General features: G+C 38.9%; 1 protein-coding gene and 1 long non-coding RNA gene across 3 annotated transcripts in view; one reads left to right on the top strand and one right to left on the bottom strand.

Annotated features, from left to right (window-relative positions):
- Positions 1-1,699, top strand: part of PRKD1 (protein kinase D1) — a 143,714-nt gene extending 142,015 nt beyond the window's left edge. For both annotated transcript variants that reach the window (XM_087747100.1, XM_087747101.1), the window contains one exon: positions 773-1,699. In XM_087747100.1, the coding sequence (XP_087603226.1) occupies positions 773-991 (219 nt within the window). In that variant the 3' untranslated portion in view covers positions 992-1,699. The remainder of the gene's footprint in view (positions 1-772) is intronic.
- LOC148056796 (uncharacterized) overlaps positions 1-18,466 on the bottom strand; it is a 248,858-nt gene that overhangs the window by 11,909 nt on the left and 218,483 nt on the right. Inside the window, exon 2 of the long non-coding RNA XR_015702215.1 lies at positions 16,808-17,025. This is a non-coding gene — a long non-coding RNA (uncharacterized LOC148056796). The remainder of the gene's footprint in view (positions 1-16,807; positions 17,026-18,466) is intronic.

Here is an 18,466-nt window from a genome sequence, read left to right as displayed (position 1 = left end):
AGAAAAAAGAAAACTGGATACAGGATCATGAGCAGAGGTTAGTTTTTATGGGGCTAGGATTGGCTTTATTACTGCAGCTTCATGTATGCTTTGGGTGGGAATAAGAAAAGAAATTATTAAACTTGAGATGCACTTTAGGCAGACCAGAGGCTGCAGAGCATGGTGGTCTAAACAGCATGAGAACCAAACCAGTTTCCAGCCTTACTGTTGACTGTCAACATGGAGTTCCAAAGTACCTTGATGTTTAGATGTATACCTCTCTGAGCACACCAGTAATTGCCTAAATTTGGAAAAGCAGATTTTTTCTAGCCCAAGCTAAATTCATATCCTGCATCATTATACTGAGATGGAGCAACTGTCTTGACTAGCTGATATGGATCACTAGGATGCACATGTATGGTTTAAAGATGTTTCTTCTTCCTTATTCATCTTGTGACTAGTGCGAGGAATTGTTTTACCACTCATGCCTCATTTAGATGTCATGGAAATCTGTAGTTTATCGATATGTTCTGCGATACAACGTGTAACATGCCCAAACTATAGTTATGACAAAGTTTAATAAAATCAATTTATCAAATAATCCTCTAGAAATGAAGCCTATCTCTATAGGCAAATTTCATATTTATTAATTATAAGATTTTTCCATTCTGGAGCAATAGGGATGCATGACCTTTAGATTGCCAAGTTAACAGCACTTTGCATATTATTGGTAGTAAAAGGGAATGTAATTTATTTTAGAAATGTTAAAACTAATACTGTTATTTTATTTCAGGACTATCAAACCTGGTTAGATTTAAGGGAACTTGAATGTAAAATGGGGGAACGTTACATCACCCATGAAAGTGATGACTCCCGATGGGAACAGTATTCAGGAGAACATGGATTGCAGTATCCAGCACACCTTATCAGTCCAAGTGCTAACCATAATGAAAACACCAAGCTAGAAGAAACAGAAATGAAAGCCCTCAGTGAGCGTGTCAGCATCCTTTAAGTTGCATCCCCTATAATCTGTCAAAACACTGTGGAATTAATAAATACATACGGTCAGGTTTAACGTTTGCCTTGCAGAACTGCCATTATTTTCCGTCAGATGGGAACAAAGCTGTTATGCTGTTACACTGTTGATGTATCTGAGTTGCCAAGACAAATCAACAGAAACATTTTTGTGTGACCAACTGTGTTGTATTTACAAAAGTTCCCAGAAACACTAAACTTGTTATTGTGAATGATTCATGTTGTATTTAATGTATTAAAACCTGTCTCCACGGTGCCTTTGCAAACTAGTGGTTTTCTTACTTGAGCCTCATTTGGTAAGAGAGAACTTTCCCATGAAGATCTGGGGGGTTTTGTGTGCATCGTTAGTATTGTAATTGTAAGCAAACTCTTGAAGAGTAGATTATAACTGCTGTTCTGTGAACAACTTCTACCATTTGGATAAAGGCTTTATTTAGCGTCGAAAAAATAGAAAAAGCAAAAAATAACGACTTGCATAGCACTGTACAGTTTCAAATCAGATAACCTGTGTGTATGTGTTTGTGTGTTTGTGTATATAGATACACACACAGACACACGTACTATAACTTGCTCTTAAGCCTAAATGCCTTAGTAATGTAAACTGCAGCATATGGCAGTTGTATTTCCCCTTTTCTTAAAATATTCTCCTCTAATATGAATATTCTCTAATATGTACATTCAGAAGCTAAATAACTTGTTGACTTTGTGTATGTTTTCAATAAAAGTCTTGTTAAAATAGGTTCATTTGATTAATCTTTCTGTTAAAAATATCCCTGGAATTGCATCAGAAGTAGGTGGAGTAAATTAGTTCATCATTAAGAAGCCTATGTGGAGGTATATGTAGGAAAATACTGTCAGCTAACCTGCATACGTATAAAACACACTTTGTAAGAGCCTACATGGACTGATTTTATATCATAAATTCAGTTTTGAAACATACTGGGGGAGTGGAGAAGTTGAGTACACTGATTCTGTACCAGTGAAATTAATAGGAATTTACTTTTTAGAGAAATGTGCTGCTTCTGCTTTTCCACTGAGTTCCATTGAACTGACAAGGTAGTATGGATCCCTTCTGCCCTCCTTCCCCTGAAAACTTTAAAGATATTCATTTTCACTTCTAACAATTACTTAGTGTTCCAACACTAACCCGTTTAGCTTTAACTGTGAGAGAAGTTCAGGCTGAACTGTAAAACACGTGCCAGAGTAACTCAGTGACAAGGTGAAAATTATTCTATGCCACAGGCCATCTCTGAAAAAAACAGCTGATATACAGGTAGTGAAGAGAGATGTTAAAAAAGAAGAGATATGTGGGATGAGAGGCAGAAGTGTGCAATGCTAAGAGCCTCATACAATCATAGAATCGTTTAGGTTGGAAAAGACCTTTAAGATCATCAAGTCCAACCGTTAACCTAGCACTGCCAAGTCCACCACTAAACCATGTTCCGAAGCACCACATCTACCCATCTTTTAAATATCTCCAGGGATTAGGACTCAACCACTTCCCTGGGCAGCCTGTTCCAGTGCCTGACTACCCTTTCAGTGAAGAAGTTTTTCCTAATATCCAACCTAAACCTCCCCTGGCACGACTTGAGACCATTTCTTCTATCACTTGTTACTTGGGAGAAGAGACTGATCCCCACCTCACTAAAACCTCCTTTCAGGTAGTTGTAGAGAGCAACAAGGTCTCCCTTCAGGCTCCTCTTCTCCAGGCTCAACAACCCCAGTTCCTTCAGCCACTCGTCATATGACTTGTGCTCTAGACCCTTCACCAGTTTCATTGCTGCTCTTTGAACATGCTCCAGCACCTCAGTGTCCTTGTAGTGAGGGTCCCAAAACTGAACACAGTACTCGAGGTGTGGTCTCACCAGTGCCGAGTATAGAGGGACGATCACTTCCCTCATCCTGCTGGCCAAGCTATTCCTGATACAAGCCAGGATGCTATTGGCCTTCTTGGCCACCTGGGCACACTGCTGGCTCATATTCAAACGGCTGTTGACTGACACCCCTCAGTCCTTTTCCACTGGGCAGTTCTCCAGCCACCCTTCCCCATTGCCTGGGGTTGTTGTGACCCAGGTGCAGCACCCGGCACTTAGCCTTGTTGAATCTCATACAGTTGGCCTCAGCCCATCGACCCAGCCTGTCCAGATCGCTCTGTAGAGCCTTTCTCCCCGCCAGCAGATCAACACTCCTGCCCAGCTTGGTGTCATCTGCAAACTTACTGAGGGTGCACTCAATCCCCTCATCCAGATCATTGATAAAGACATGAAATAATAACAATAAACCTCTACTGATCAAATCTTGGCTTTATGTTACAATCATGAGCTTTTCATCAGATAAATCCATTCTTTCCTCGAAGAAGAGCTTTGTCCAGAGGAAGTTTATGCCAGATACATAGCATGACCAAAGCCAGCAGAATTTTACTTATTTTGCACCTCTACTGGACAGATAGTGTGTACTGTAGAAGAAATGAAGAAAGGGCACCTTTATTCAAACAGAAAAAAAATATACTTTACAGAAAATTAAAAAGTATTGTGAAAAATGACTTGTAAATCTCTTCTTCCTCCTCCCTGCCTCTTTTCCTCTGCTCCCACTGCCAAAAAAGAAATCCTTTTCCACTTCAGCTGGACACTGAAGGAGGTTCTCTGATAACGCTGGCCTTGTAACATGTTCTGAAACAACTCTGGTTGGGCAGAGTTTGAATGTCTTGACTTTTCTGGCATACTGTAATGTCTATATTTTCAGTCAGGACTTTCCTACAAGAGTAAATTTCGCTAATCATTGGCCATTGCTTCTTTTTCGTTCAGCCTCATGCTTAATCTTAAATTAACTGTAAAATAAAAATAGGCTCAGGCTGATTATCAAATTTCTGTCAGTAAAGATGAATACATGTGTGTACATTTAAAAGCAAGTCCACTTAAAGGTGCAGTAGTGGACTCACAGATATATAAAGATTATATTCTGTTGTTTAACAGCTCGAGGAGTCAAGCCAAATTAACTAACTTTTCTAAAAGGAAATTGAGGAGAATTATCAGAAGCATATAGATTTTATTCAGGTGCTGATATCATGACTGTTAGTAAGGATCCATGACCTCACAGAAGCACCTTAATTTTGTTGTCTCATTCCTCTATGTTAACCAGTAACAGAGATTTACAGCTCTGCTTTCATATTGATCAATCTAAGCGAGTCAGGATTTTATTAGTGGCCTGGTTTTATTCACAATTAGTGTACCAATGCTTGAGCAAAGGTAATTTTCAACAACACAGTTAAATTCTCATATACTGTACTGGCACTCTGTTCTCAAGCATGGACACTAGTCAGGAGATTAAAAGAGAAAGAAAACTACTTTGCAGCTTGCAACAGCATCTCTAAGAAGCTGGGTGACAAAACTAAAAACAGTGCAACTTTTAATGAAGGAAGGACATTGAGTACTTAACTAAACCCCATCATCTGCTGATTTCTGCCATAACAATGCTTAGCATGCAGAAGGGTTTGTTAAGCACAGACCTATGTTGATAAACATATTTAATCGCACGGAGCACTTTTGATAAACTGCCAACAGAGCAGAAACAAAAGTATAAATAAATTACTACTCTGAGAAACTTTCTGACTAGCTACTAAACATGATTTCAAAGGAACTCTTGTTTTATTACTACGGACAGACTATACTTTTTTTCCTCCCCATGCCTTTTTTTTTTTTGAGCACTGAAGCTTGCTTCATCACTTTAAGGAACTTGTTGTGCAAATATTCATTGCTTTTCAAAAAAGAATCTGCCATTAGCCAATATAATAAATTAAAATTTTCCCTGCTGCGGTTCAGAAATGTTGCACTGTGAAATTTGAACTGTTTGCAGTTCAGCCAGACAGATGAATTCACTGATTCCTAACTCAAAGCCTAAATGGAAACTTGCTCTTCCAGATACATCAGCATCAAAGTGTACTGAAGAAAATCTGGGATTGTGTTGTCCTACATGATTTTCCTTTGCTCGTTTTACTCAGGAAAATGGAATGGTAGGCTGCTCTGTAGTAATGTTTCCATAGCCTTTACATTTTCCATTAGGCCAACAGCTCCTGCACATGCATCACGGAAGCAAAACCAACAATGGTTATGCTGCACATAAATATCAACCTGAGGATCTGTTGATGGTATTTCCTTTTCTGCTGCACTACTGTACTTGCATATCAAGTACATGTGTGCACATGATCATACATCTGTAAACATGTTTATTGTGTCAAAGCTTAGCTGTGGAGTGCAGAGAAGTAGCCAACGTGTACTTGGAAGCTAGAACTTCTGATTTATGTTAAGTTGCCATTTCCACTTCTGCCATCTTCTTTATTCATTCAGATACACTTTCTTTATCCGGTGTTTATCCAGGCAGTTTAACTAACTCAGCAAACAAGGTGAGCAAAAAACATGCACTTGCGCAACCTGTACAGCTCAACTGTCGCGCAGCTGCTCAGCCATGTGTGACCATCCATCCACACCTTCACATCGTAGGATGGAAGGGAATTCCTGTCAGTGGGCCTTGTCTGCAATTGTCTCAGATACTACATCAGACCTCCTTGTTCTTAGCTTGTCAGGATCTCTTCAAAACTACTTGGATATTCTGCCTTCCCCTTTTCTTCCTCCTCCCTCCTCTTTCCCCTCTACAGCTCACTACTGAAAAGCCTTCCTAGAATTTCACCTCTCCAGTGCATAGAAAGTTGTAAATCCTGACCTCATGGCAAGGCAATAACCATCTGGTTATTCTGTCAACAATAGTCTTTTTTTGTTTGAGAGGTTAAACAAACCAGGTTATTTACTTTATGTTATTGGATAAATCAACACCTCTTCTGCACACCTGAATTTGTCCTGGACAATGAAGTCATAGAGGCAACATGAAAAATGCTAATAAGCTGTAAAAAAACCTGAACCCTTACTGGACTAATGGGAACGTATTTGGCATCCCATGAAACTAGGGAGAAAGGAAAAAAAAGAAAACTCCTAGGAAAATTTAAAGAATGAATCACTAGGCAGGTTAACCCTCATATACTGCTTCAGTCCATAAGACATATGAAGAAAGATCAGAGTTGAGTAATTACGGATTATGGTGCAGTATTATTTAGATAGGTCTACCAAAATATTGACATCGTGGAAAAGCTCTGCTTCATACAGATAAACCAGAGCCCTGCCCCTGTAGCTGTTCAGCACCCAAAACTTTGTTCAACTTATCACTTTCCCAGAGATACTATTTTTTTGTTGTTTTCCAGAAAGATAGACTATAATTTATTCTAGCCACAAAGGAAGCCAGCCACATACTGCACTGGCCACCTTCTACCTCATGACCAGACCTATGGCATCTGAACCAAAAGTCTCATATTCCTGGGGTTTACTGTACATGTGCCAAGTGGGAAAGAGCTCAACCAAATCAAATGTAAACCAGAGGAACTGTCTTGGTAGATCAGGTACTTTTCAATGGTGACAAATTTGACACCTGAATGGGATGTAGAGTTTTGCCTTGCTTTTTGCTTAGCTCGTTCCTAGCAACTGGAACAAGTGAATGCTGAAATCAGGGTCTACTGAGTGAGTTAATATTTGTCTGTGCATCTTACTGAATCTTTGCTTTGCTCTGGTGAAGAACAGGGAGCACACATAAGAAGCGTAAACTATTTTACTTCCTTAATAAGCACATCTACAAACTTGAACATCAGCTGTTCACAAATAAGAATTTAAGAAAAGTCTACTTAAGTTTCAGACTGAAAAGTTGCTATTTTGAAAGGTCCCATGAAATGAAATGTTTTGCTTGGGCATCCAAGCACTAAGGTCCTGCACCCTAGGGCATCTAGCTCTGCTGTGAGCCTGGAGGACCTGAGGCCTCATGCTGCAGAAGTCTGCCAGGCAGGGTGCCAACCAGGGGAGCTACAAGGAAAACAGGCACGATGAAAACGTGCCTTTAAGGCAAATACCGAAATCTGTAAGCACGTGTGTGCTGCCAAAGTTTGACAAAAATTGGCAGATTCTGTTGAAGTATTTCTATCCAGACAAACTATTTTCCAATATGAATTTATGATACATTTGCCAACTATAACTTAGTTTCCGACATAACTTCCAAAATGAATAGTGACTTATTGGTGACAACCTCTTACACTTTTATTGGGGACTGATTTTTCAGAAAGTCCTAATAACTACCCTTTTGAAAAGCAAGTAGTTCATTCTGGTTCCTCTGTTGACTTAGGCATACAAAAACATGAGATAATTTTGAGCAGTTAGGTCACTAAACTTAATAAGTGGAAAGTGTACTGACATATTCTTAAAAAAAAATAAAAATTGACTTGAGGGACCTGGCTCACATTTACCAAGTAAACAGCTGCAGCAGTTTAAGATGTTATTGTCTCAGCCCCAAGCTGTTTGTTACTGACCTTATAACAGAGTGAAAATAGAACATTTCAACTTTTCTGGTTGACATTCAAAAGCATCTAAGCACAATTTTTATCTTAATGTTTAAGTTAATTCACCCAATTGTGAATTAGAGCTGCAATGCTCCATTCTGCCAGCTCTGCCACAGGGAGACATCTGGAAAAGAGGCAGGAGGGAGAGTGAGGGTATTGCACTACTGTAGCCAGGTTTGCCAGAAGTCATGTGTCAGAGTCCTTAATTACGTTTCTCAAAAGTGAATTATGAGCTTGCAAGCCTGAATCCCTGAGGATTTCTAGGTGTCTTGGGCTTCCTGATTTCTTCTGAAATAGGATTTAAGGTCCTCAGTGAGTAATTAAGGACTGCTGAGGTTTCTAACCCTGCCAGTTTTGCTCATGGCATCATATCTCTACATGTGCTTACCACAGATAATCACTACAGGTGTTATGAATGGGAATCTTAATAAAAACAATAATTAAGGTGATGCTAAAAACCCATGCTCATGTAAAATGTATATATCCGCAGGCCTTATTCTTTAATCTGCCAAAAGGAATTATGTTCAAAAGTATGTACAGCCAAGAATATTCATGGCACAAAGTGGTGAAAAGTTAGAGTAGGCATTTGGCTCACAGCCCCAGCCTGAAAAACCTCTAATAGGCAAAATGAGACCTACTACTAGAAACATAATGACTGTAGTCTTTCATAAGGAAATAAGGAGCTCTTAATAGGGAGCACTTTTCATCTTCCTGGGCTGAACTCGACTTTACCTTAATCCTAATGGGAAGTTTTGTACATGAAAGTTCCATCCGGAAAATGGGCCAGTTCAAGATTCAGGGCTTTGAGTCTGATAATGGCCTTTTCATATTCATTGTCGCCTGAAAACAGCCTCCCTTGCCTAAAAAATACGTATGTATGTATATGTATATACATTAATGGAAAGTTGGAAGAGTTCCTGTTAAACAAGCAAAGTATCATCAGAGAGTATTACATATTTAAAATTGAAATACCCCTTCTCATTCTCAGAACTCAGTAAAACATGAAGGAAAAATTTCACAGACTGTTGTTTTCAAGGTCACAACATTTCAGGAAATTCAGAGAAAGTTGTAGGTTTAGGATGATGAATCCATACTTAGAAATCGGAATGAGCACAAAGCAAAACTGCTAGATATCCAGAATTCTGTTCCCCTTTTTGCATTGAGATGTGCAATACTTTTACCTTTTCTAAAAATTTATGACTGCTTGTCTGTGAGAAAGTAGGCAAATACCACTGTTCATGCTTCACAGCTGGGGTAACATAGGTTTAAATACATGAACTGGCTTGCTCAAAACAAGCTCACATTAAAAAAAAAAATCAGCCTCAAAAGCAGTCTCAAACCAAGAGTACCTTCACAGCCAGACATTATCCCAACTTATATCTTATTTTTCTTATGGAATTAATGACACTTGGAAAATACAACATTCAAAAATATGCAGGAATGTACTATATTCTCAGTCAGCCTCTCATTATGTTTCTATATTTAACTCCATTTGTAGATGGCAAACTGACAAAGAAAGTAAATGAATGACTTGGGAGCAGAGAGCAGTAATCTGGAACTCAAAGCCAAGAAAAGGCAGGTGTACTAGGTGATGTTTTCTCACCTTTCCAGGTCAACTTGGATGTATCCAAAGAATATGCACCCTCAGATGAGATGTTCTGTGGAAGGCAAAAGCTATACTGTGTGCGTGAAGTGGGAATTACAATCCATTTATAAAGAAATCTTTTTGTCAGACATTTAAAGAACTTGTAAATACACAGACTTCCTGCAACTACAACCACAGTTGCCTCAGAGGTCACAGTGTCTGCATGCTAGCTGCTGAGTAAAGGCACAATCCTCGAAGTCCTCATAACAGGCACTGGCTAGCCATGGCAGATCCATGGGTTTCTGACCTTGTTCAGCAGAAATCTCTTAGCACGTTGCTAACAAAGTACTGTCACAAGGTAGGATATAGTTTCATAGTACATTAGATTAAACTGCACCTGTGCATCTCCTATCCCTATGCAAAATGGGGAGCACCTCTCGAAGAATATTGAGAAACCAATCCTGCAGTTCAATGTAATAAAGAATGCACACACAAATAGACTAGTGTGTCACCGATGGGTGATAGCACTTAAATCTTTCACAGTGCTATATGCAAAAAAGGCGTGGTTGCATGACATGATTTATTTTTTTGATCAGGGGACACTCCCTTCCTTTAAAAGCCTCAGGGCCCTTTGTCCTTGCACGAACCCTAGCATCCACCCAGTTCCTTTTGCATCTCACAGACCTCCACTGTTTCTAGAGTTACTGTAGATCTGCTAGATGCTTTTGCTTGAAAGGAGGTTCAGGCAGGTTTTGGACAGAAGGAAGAAGGCTGCCTACCAGCTCTTCCACTGTGATAGCAGACAGCCTGTGAAGATAATACCTCCTTGGCTCTGGGGAAAGAGACAACAGAGTGGGAAGGCTAGGTAGTGCAGAGGATGCAGGACTAGTATCAAACACTGCAGTATTTTTCAAGCTTGATAACTCTGCTATCACAGATATTTAAAAGCATGGTCCACATACTCCATGTCTAATTTGTTTTGCGCAGACTTATTCATGTATTCATAGCCCAAAGGGTGATGAAATTATTAATTTATTACTCTAATCCTCTCTCAGTATTTGTACTCTTTTGTTGGCTAAGCTGGGGCTTTTTACCAGTAAAATTCCGTTGACACAGCCTCTAGAGTAGGCATATTTATATAAGCACAAAAGTCTTTTATAGCTATAGAGGTTAAATCCCTACTCATGCAAAAATAGGTATACAAATATAACTAGATCCAGACAATAATGTCACTTTAACTAAATCTACATAAGTAGTGCAACTTCAATGTTCAAACAAAGCCTTAGCTGCCCTTTTCAAATCACTTTGCAAAGTAGCTGTCATCATTTTATGATGTGGACAATCGTGCATTTGCCTGAAACCACCAAAGCTATCGCTTTTGAGCCAAGGGGGTAACTGTTACCATCCTAGATTGAACTCAAATCAGTGATCAAAGACAAAAATGCCAAGGTATTGCCAGTTTTCTGAGCCATCCAGTAACTAGACCTTGTGTTGTCTGATTTGCATGATAACTGTGAAATAAGGGATTGTGTGATTTTACTCCATTCCCAATATCTTTTCATACTTTTGGTTTTTTGTAGTAGATACTTATTAACAACTAATTTCCAATTCAGTGAAGGCTTTATTATTAAACTGTAATATTAATAAGGAATCATCCTTAGAGAAAACTGAAAATGCTGGAATTCTATAGGACATCTTTCAGTAGGGAGATAGCTTTTGCTGTTACAGTCCTTTCAGGCTTACTGCTAAGTAGTTCTCGTACAATTTGTAGGCTTTCAGTCATAGAAGCAGCTTTGTGCATTTGTGTACCTTGCCACCTACTGGCCATCTTGGATAGCTGCAAAAATGAGTTCCTTAAGCAACTCCTAAGGCCTGAGGATTTTCTCAAAATTAATCAGTGATTGCTCTGTTTCTACAAAGCCTTAGGCATACACGAATTATGTAATATGCCAGTCCACTGTGACATTTTTAATATGAAAAGACAATAATTCATGATAAAATAAGTACTAAGTCTCCTTCTGTCTCATGTCAGAATATTTCAGTGTTTCCACCACTGCTGCTAATTACTCTGTGTTTTAGAACAATAAGATTCCCCTCTGCCTTCAATTTCCATAACAAAGCAATAACTTCTTTTTAAATATAGAAGCAGATGCCCAATAGCTAGGAATCAATATAGTACTTCTGGCAGCTTCTAGTCAGCAGAGTTCACAGTGCCGTGTTGCCAAGCTACTTACAAGCAGCCAGTTCCAGCTAAATTTTAAAATAATGCTGCATGGAAAGAGTGCTGAATGCCCCGCTTTCAGTTCAAAAACATTAGTCAATAAGACAATAGTAAGATATATAACTCAAATACATTCACTGAAAGGATTAGCTCTTTAATTGATAATTAACATATTGTGCAAAGGGTCTCTATGAAGTAAAAAGGTTAGCTTACATAAAAATCTTTAAACAATTTGAATATAAATAAGATTCTGAAAGTTCTTTAAAACAGTTGGTCAAAGAAAAAATGTACTCATAAGAGTAAAAATTGATCTGGTTTACTTATATGCACAGAAGCCAAATGCAAAGTCTCTAGATCTAAGTGATTTTTCTCTGAAATATAGTAGCACAGTAGAAAAACAAGTCAAAAACCACAGTTAAACTGTAATGTGATACACTTGGGGATACAAAAAGAAAGGTAAGATATAAAACCACCTAAAAATTGATGTGAGCTGATTATTGCTCTTGGACTTCTTTTTCCTGCTTACTTTATACTTCTTGATATTCCTCCTGTTCGGTCCCACCAGTCTTTTGCTTTCAAACTGTTCAGTATCTGGCCTCTAGTATATATTGGAAACTTTGACTGTTTGCTTTGTTATTGACCATTTTGATTGTAATCTCCTCCTAATTCTGTTTTTTATCTTCAGCTAAGTTTTTTGCACAAACAACTAGATACCCAACTCTGTTGAGCAATTTAGTGTGTAGCTCACATCTATCCACTATTATAGTTCCTCAAGTAAATATTCTGCCAGTTACAGAATTTGACCTTTCCCAGTCGATGTGCAGTTCAAACCTCCATTCCCTTGCAAATAGTTGTGTTGTAGTCCACATGCTACTTGTGGTAACATTTTCCCTATTTCCCTTGCCACCATTTCAGCTTGTCTGCACATCAGGCATCACATGTGAATAGAAATGGTCTCTTCCCCTGGAATATCTTCCTCTGTGATTCTTGTGTGAGCTCTCCCTAAATTGTCCGTTGTTGGGCTCCTTTATGTATTTATTGAATAAGACCTATTTCCAACAAAGCCTTTCTGCTAGAGAGTCTTTACATTTGCCAGGGCAAACTATCTGCAGTCCTGAAGTGGCCAGTTTGGTACTGGATTATCTTTGCATCTCCTTCTTCTCTTTAGCTGGGAAGATTGAGATGATGCTACGTGGCAACAGGATGAGCATGGAAAAACATGGGCAAATAGGTGGCAAACAAAAATACAAGACTGCTTTCCTCCAGTCAAAGAGGCATACTTGCGAAAAGACAGAAGTGTTGGCTGATTTAGCTTTGGGGTATGATAACATTGTTCAAGTGCAGAGCAGAGTAAGTTTGATGCTGGTTCCAAGCATAGCAATGTGAAGAAAAACAAATATTGCATCAAAATGGAATCTGCAGCAGCAAAGTCCTTACACAGAATGCATGTCCGTTCCCGCTTGTAAGTGAAGCTTATCCATACATTCAGGAGATTATGTATGTTTCTGCAAAGGTAGCTGCCCTGTTGTCCTACAGAATTTTGCGTATTAAATCTAAGTACAGTAAAAGCCAAATTCAGCATCACTAAGAAGTTTATCTATTTACAGGAATTGTTTTACAAGTTAGATTAGCTAGTTAGATTTCTAGTATACAAGCACTTTGCAAACTTTATTTTATTGTTCTTTACAGAAGTCTTGTGAAAGACAAACTACTATCACTCCTGTTACAGATTCTTTCTGTTGATAAAAAGCATTGAGATGTATTTCAGTTAAACACTTTTTTCACAGTAACAACAAAGTCTGTGGCAGAACCAGAACAGAAACAGAACTAGAGCTCCAGAAAATGACTTTACAATATCTTTGCCACAATACAAAGGTACTAATCCTTTTGTATCAGTGAAAGAAATTATTGGATAAGTTCAGGAAATAATTTTCCTCAGTGTAATATCAAGTAATTAGATCCATTATTTGGATATTTTACTTGCTCCATTGTGATATCTTAGTATTTCCAAATTCAACAACACTTTATTTCTTAGATCTCCTGAAAAACGAGCCCTTGCAAGGCTCTGAACATGGCATTCAGACATTACTATCCCATTCAAAATTTGAAGACATTTCCTACTGACTTAGGCATACCATCAGTCTCTTCCAGCGTACAGTTCTTTTGTTCATTTGTCAAATATTCTTGAACCCACTCTGAACTGCACTATTGCTTCCCCAAAATGTGTTGGCTTAGGATCTGCACTGGTATGCAGACCCATCACCTTCTGTGAGTATCATCTATCTTTACTTGGTTTTATATTGCTTGATACTTAGGAAATAAATAAGTGAAAGCAACTTCAGTGGGAACAAATATAATCTTTTCAAAAAGCACTGGGTCTATATCCTGCACGTTGTGTTCTAACATGCACCATTGTTTAGTAACAGCTTGCTTCCTATTTGAATATGCCTTATTAAATAATAAAAACAAAATTAGCAAACAAAACAATATAAATTATTTTGTTTACCTCTTTGCAGTGTTACGGTATTAAAATAGAAAGTATAAGTATTTAACAAGTTTGTGGGGGCAAAGATCAGCTTAGCAAATTGCTACCAGGAGATGGCACCATTAACAAAATAATTTGAGTGCTACATACATGTTCCTCTTAACCATCTGTATGTCTGAACGCTTTGACAATTCCAGGTGTTGTCTGAGCCTGATCCTGCAAATCATTTATTCAGGCAATCCTCACATATGAGTGATGCAAGGCAAGGTGAAAGGATCCTGCATGCTGCGTGACTGGTGACTTATTTGCTTGGGTTGGCAGATCAGACCTTATGCTGACTTACCAAATACAGGAAGAGACTAATAGTTACTGGGCAGTATTTTCCTCTCTGATAAGTATATATTGATTTGGAAAAGGGATTGAGGGGATATAGTGATAGATATATGTCCATATATATATATATATTGTTTTATTAATTTTTTTTTTTTAATCTTACTCTGCCGTATATAGGCTGCAACTAAGTTGCATGAAGAACTGAAGAACTGAATGCAAATTCTCAGAGAAGTGCTGATATGAAGTGGACTGGCTCCAATTACAGTTTCAAGAGCCGACTGCAAATATTCAAACACTCCTTCCCGGAGATGTAAGGTATGACATTCTTTGTCATTCTTCCAACACCTCCAAAGAATAGCATTAAACTATTTTATATTTACAAGCCTGTAGGGAATCCAACTTAAAATGACAAGAGCTTAAAGACTCTGAGACCTTACCCTACTCTGCTCAGAGAACATCCCTGTGGTCAAATCAGTCCCACAGCAGGTGAAGGAAAGATTTCGATTGATGACAATAATGTCAGAATTTCACCTGTTGACTGCAGACAAACTGGAGCTTTGCACTCACGCAGCTTGCAGGATCGGATCCCTTGTGTGACAGGAAGCAAAATATTTGCCATGTGTTTCATTTCAGCTTCAAGCACTTCAGGTTTTGAATCCTCTCGGTTAAGTAATTGATGTTTGAATGCCCTGTCCCCTGCTTGGTATTTTAAAATAAACCTTGCTATAGCACAGATTATGAATCAAAACAGCTGCTGTAGCTGAAAGTGTACTTAAACAGCAAGATGGCTCTTTGTGAATCATAGTAACTAGTCTCATATATATTGCTTCAGCACCCAGGGAGCTAAATTTCATGTATTTTAGTTTAAAAGATTCATTATATAGATCTGGTGTTTATAGCTTTTTTCTTTTTTTTTTTAATGTCTCCCCCATCACTTCCTGCCAGAAAAACAATTGAACAAAAAAATCCCTTGTTACCAATATCTGTTGTCAAACTTGCATTTCTCATATGCCACAGCATATGAGATTATGAATAAATCTTTTGTCTTCTTCAACCAGAAGCAGTCAAAAATAGATTTTTACAAGCATTGCAGTAAGCTGTTTGCCAGACAGACAAACTCTGGCGTAGAAACCCCTCTAGGCATGGTTAAAACGTCTAGATTAAGATTTTTCATTAGTTCATTGGTTTCACAGTGAACTTTTAGAGGGCTGAATAAAGAAAACAAATCCAGAGCTCAAATTTTCACTTTCTGGTGGGATTAGGACAGGAGCTGTACATGTGTATTATTGTATACAAGCCAGGATGTGAAAACATGCAGGGGATAGTCAATTAATCTGCACTAAAAACTGTGGTGAAAATGCTGTTGTAAGAAAGATATTGTATATAATTTTCTGGAAGCGTCTTAGTGCCCATGTAGGATCTAGATATGAAGCTTTCATTGCTTTACTAAAACAGAAGCCATTGCTTGAAACATGCAAAAACAGTCAGAAGGTAAAATACATGGGCACAGTGATTGAAAACAAACACAAGGGACTGAAAGCAAAGTAGTGCAGAGATCATCAGGAGACCAGGAGGTAAGATCGCAGTACGGTGTTATTTTATTCATCATAGAAACAGCCTAAATGAAGTAAAAGTCGTGTAATGCTGTCAAAAAGGAAAGAACTGAGGAAAAAAAATCAACAACTGGAAAAACACATGGAATTGTGAACAAAGATATTCTCACCTTTTTGTTATCTGCAATGGAAAGGGAAATAAAAAATTGTGCTTGGTCTTTGTAACAAACCAGAACTCAGAATACCTTTCTCATCCTAACCAAAAGCAGCATGCAGGACCGTACATATTGCCTAGCTGCTTGGGGTCATTAATAAATGTTATAGTATTAATCAGTCTTTCTGCTGCGGAATGATTGCTGCAACAGCTCTCCTCATCTTTCCTAACTTCCAGTCTTACTGCTGTAACTTACTAAAGCTTGTGCTCTGAGCTTCAGTAAGCTCTCTAAGCTACATCCTCTAAGAAGCTCTAGTAAGCTATGTCCTCTAAAAAGCTATATTTAGTGCAAAATATACCTTACTGCACACGTACATGGCAAAAGATACAATAGCATCAGAGCTCTCTGAGCATGCGCTGGTTTTATCTACATTTCTGCTTGCAGTTCAAAATACAGGGAATTAGGTGTAAAGCCATTTCAGAAACTATGGTTTTCTCTTTAATTCTTCTTGCCTATGACTTTTAGTAGAATTATTCTTCAATTATTACCTCCATTTAAATGAATGAGGGTGGGTGACAAGTTACACTGAGGTGAAAGCAGGATCAGTTTTAGTTCCGCATCTCTACTGGCCATTCATCTGATTGTCATGAGGGAATCCAGCCACTGAATGCTTGAATGTTTGGAGTCTCTGGAGCCGATGGGAAGCCTGAGCGCTGCCCTTTAACCTTCTGGCCTCTTGGCTTACTCTTAGATTCCCTCATAAGAGCTGAACCTTGCTGTCCAACTTCCTATCCCAGCAGTAAGTCCAAACTCCCATTGTCACTTAAACTCCTAGAATCTCCCTGAAAAGTGAGCTCTTTGGTTTACAATTTAACCCTTCAAGAACCAAATCAGTGATGTGATCAAACTTTCTGGTAGCAAAAGTTTTGCCCTCTCTTTTTTAAGCCAGGGTTGTTTTTTACTTAATAAAATGGAGGAGCTTACAAATCTCTGGAAAAAGAACAAATAGCCTAAGTGTAATGCCTTCTCCTTACCTTTCCCTATTTGTGAAATTTTTGAAAGTTCATCTGTCTTCAGGAAGATGGGGAAAGAAGATGCCTTCCTTCAGCAGGATGCCTCATCAGCTGCAAACTTCTCATTTCAGCTCTTACAATTTGCAGGCGAACTTTGCTACCAAGATGGCTCTCCACTGCTTAGAGCAAATATAGCTTATAGTTATAGGTCTTGTGCCAGCAGCCCCTAGAAATAAAAGCTGAAGGGTGAAAGTAGGAAAACATAGGTTAGACTTGAAGTCAAGGTGGATTTTGCAATCTGATGTGAATAACTATAATGTTCTCATTCCAGAAAATATGCGATAGATTCACACATTGATTTTGTTTTTCCAAGGAGAATATGAGCTGAATCCAACATCCCCCCAAAAGTAGCAAATAATTATAACTAGACAAATCAAATTAAATATTTTGTAGCACACTAAAAAAGCTGGAAAGGTTGTGAAACAACTAAGACAAACTTCAGAGAGACTTCAAGGAAAGCACTGTGTTAGCCTGAACTAAGATGGAACAGAAAGGAAGTAGTATGCAGGAAGTGCAAAGACAGCGTGGTAGATTCTCCTTGATGCAATTGCCACAAATTTAGAAAATAACAGGACCAAAGGACAAGGATGAGGCATATAGAGACAATTGGTTTTTTAATCCAGGAAAAATCATGTGTATAGCTGTGCTGGTTTTGGCTGGGATAGAGTTAATTTTCTTCATAGTAGCTACTATGGGGCTGGGTTTTGGATTTGTGATGAAAACAGTGTTGAGAATAGAGGGATGTTTTCATTATTGCTGAGCAGTGATTACACAGAGTCAAGGCCTTTTCTGCTACTCACACCACCCCACCAGCAAGAAGGCTGGGGGTGCACAAGGACTTGGGAGGGGACACAGCTGGGACAGCTGACCCCAACTGACCAAAGGGCTATTCCATACCATATGACATCATGCTCAGCATATAAAGCTGAGGGAAGAAGGAAGGGGGGGGGACGTTCAGCATGATGGCGTTTGTCTTCCCAGGTAACCGTTATGCGTGATGGAACCCTGCTTTCCTGGAGATGGCTGAACACCTGCCTGCCGATGGGAAGTAGTGAATGAATTCCTTGTTGTGCTTTGCTTGCGTGTGCAGCCTTTACTTTACTTATTAAACTGTCTTTATCTCAGTCCATGAGTTTTCTCACTTTTACTCTTCTGATTCTCTCCTCCATACAGTGAGGGCAGTGAGCGAGCGCCTGTGTGGTGCTTAGTTGCCAGCTGGGATTAAACCACAACAGTCCTTTTTGGCACCCAACGTGGGGCTCAAAGGGTTCAAGATAACAACAGGTTTGATTGGAATGTGCTAGATATTGAATGTATAGCTGTTATTGCTGTTTAGCTATTAATCCGCAGGCTTCTGTGCTTGCCATGGGGCTTTCTTGCCTTACGGTATATTGGAGTCTAGTGCTTGTTAGTGGCTGCTTTTTGCTTTCACTGCTTGCTGTACTGCTGTGCTGCTGATCATCTTACTCTGCTGTGCCTGGGAACATTTTGATAACAGCAATGGCGATGCGCCTGGGCTGGCAGATGGCCAGGGCATAGCTGCTGTTTCTGTGCTGCTGTACTGGACAGGCTGGAACTCCAGTGTGAACTCAAGTTGAAGGGACTGTGACCTGTGGATGA

This window comes from Nipponia nippon, unplaced genomic scaffold (genome assembly GCF_047370975.1).
Source record: "Nipponia nippon isolate SJK-2023a ecotype South Korea unplaced genomic scaffold, ASM4737097v1 scaffold_11, whole genome shotgun sequence".
Lineage (NCBI taxonomy): Eukaryota > Metazoa > Chordata > Aves > Pelecaniformes > Threskiornithidae > Nipponia > Nipponia nippon.
This window is presented reverse-complemented; position numbering and strand designations above follow the sequence as displayed.